Source organism: Bombina bombina, chromosome 7 (genome assembly GCF_027579735.1).
Source record: "Bombina bombina isolate aBomBom1 chromosome 7, aBomBom1.pri, whole genome shotgun sequence".
Taxonomy (NCBI): domain Eukaryota; kingdom Metazoa; phylum Chordata; class Amphibia; order Anura; family Bombinatoridae; genus Bombina; species Bombina bombina.
In genome coordinates, this window is record NC_069505.1 from 597,849,332 (window position 1) to 597,851,596 (window position 2,265).

Genomic DNA, 2,265 nt, shown 5'->3' on the forward strand with positions numbered 1-2,265 from the left:
AACTTAATGGTGCCAGATACTGAAGCTCCACGTCTTTGTACTGAGGGCTGCCATCTTGGAGCTCAGGTATTGACCAGTAATATTGTGCACCTTTTAACAGCTATATCATTTGTTTGGAGTTAGTGTGCAGGACACATCATGTGAGCTTTATATTTTTGCGTTTACACAGTTTTACATTTACACAAAATATATTTAAAAAAACACTCAACAATATTATACGGCACCTTTAAAGGGACAGTCAAGTCAAAATTAAACTTTCATGATTCAGATAGAGCAGCAATTTTAAACAACTTTCCAATTTACTTCCATTAACAAAACATGCACAGTCTTTTTATATTTACACTTTTTAAGTCACCAGCTCCTACTGAGCATGTGCAGGAATTCACAGAATATACGTGTGTGCATTTGTGATTGGCTGATGGCTGTCACATGGTACGTGTATGCATTTGTGATTGGCTGATGACTGTCACATGATACAGGAGGAGTGGAACTAGATAAAACTTCGAAATTTGTCAGAAAAAAAATGTACTACTCATTTGAAGTTCAGACTAAGAGCTATAGAATTGTCTTTTTATCATGCACTTGTTTATTATACAAACCTACTGTATTTACTGTTCCTTTAAGAAATGAAAACAGATGAATGAATTTGAAAAGAGCAGTAGGAACTGGATGACATGCAATAACATAGTGAGTAGTAACCAATATAGGGTAGGTTTGCCCAACAGTTTAATGTCCCTTTAAAGGGACAGTCTAGTCAAAATTATACTTTCATTATTCAGATACGGCATGACATTTTAAACAATGTTCTAATTTACTTTTATCATCAAATTTGCTTTGTTCTCTTGGTATTCTTTATTGAAATCTAAACATAGGTAGGCTCATATGCTTATTTCTAAGCCCTTGAAATCCGCCTCTTATCTTAGAGCATTTTGGCAGTTTTTCACAGATAGACAGCTCCAGTTCATGTGTACTATAAAGATAACATTGTGCTCCCTCTCGTGGAGTTATTTATGAGTCAGCATTGACTGGCTAAAATGCGTCTGTCAAAAGAACTCAGAGAAGGGGGCAGTCTGCAGAGGCTTAGATACAAGGTAATTAAGGAGGTAAAAACTATATTTATATAACAGTGTTGGTGATGCAAAACTCAGAAATGGGTAACAAAGGAATTATCTGTCTTTTTAAACATCAACAAATTTCAAGTAGACTGTCCCTTTAAAATCGATTTTGCACAGGGGAGTGAAGAAGGCATAGCAGAAAAGGGTTAAGATTCATTACATATCAAACACTGTACCCTTCTTTAACCTGCGTTTTAGAGAAGACTTCACAGCCTCGTTTTTTAAGCTGTAAATCAGTGGATTTAGCATAGGAACTGCAGCTGTGTTAAAAAGTGAAAAAAGTTTGCTGGAGTCCAAGCTGTCTTTTGAGGCTGGTCTCAGATATTGACAGATCAGAGTCCCGTAGAGAAGGGTGACAACAGTTAGGTGTGAGGAACACGTGTAGAAGGTTTTACGTCTCCCGTTGTTAGATGGAATTCTTAGGATTTTCTGAACAATAAAAATATATGGGATGAACGTGAGAAGCAAGGAGAACGTTGAGTGGAATACTGAGCTTGTAAAAAGTGAAAGGTCTAATAGAGAAGTATCGCTGCAGGTTAGGGACAGCAGAGGTAAAATGTCACAAACAAAGTGATTGATTTCTCTGGATAAATAACAAGTGAATCCTGATAATATCACAATGTGAGGGATAACTTCAGTAAAACCCCAAACCCAACAAGCACCGGCCAATAAAGCACAGATTCTAGACGTCATAACCATGTTATAATGCAAAGGGTTACAGATAGCCACATAGCGATCATAGCTCATGGCCGTCAATAACAGAAGCTCACAGCCTGTTAACGACGCGAGAATATAAAACTGCGCCATGCAGCCAAAAAAGGAAATGGTGTTATCACCAAATATGAAACCAGTAAGGATCTTATGCAGATTAGTAGTAGACGATATTATATCCAGAAAAGATAGGTTTGCCAAGAAAAAATACATGGGTGTGTGCAGCAGTGGATCCAGGCAGACTAGCAGAAGAATAGTGACGTTACCGCTAAGTGTCATGAGAAAAATAAACAAAACCAGAAGAAAGAATAGACCCTGGAGACTAGGTACATCTGAGATACCTTTAATTATAAAGTAGGTTACCATGCTGTGGTTCATTATTATTATCCAGTACCCAGGCACAAAGCAGAAGTTCTTGTTGGTGTAGGATCTATCTCAT

General features: G+C 37.4%; 1 protein-coding gene across 1 annotated transcript; it reads right to left on the reverse strand.

Moving 5' to 3' along the window:
* Nucleotides 1-1,271: 1,271 nt before the first annotated feature.
* Nucleotides 1,272-1,922, reverse strand: LOC128636648 (olfactory receptor 1038-like). The gene has a single exon (XM_053689641.1). It carries the CDS (start codon nucleotides 1,920-1,922, stop codon nucleotides 1,272-1,274), a length of 651 nt encoding a protein of 216 aa, XP_053545616.1.
* Nucleotides 1,923-2,265: the final 343 nt, after the last annotated feature.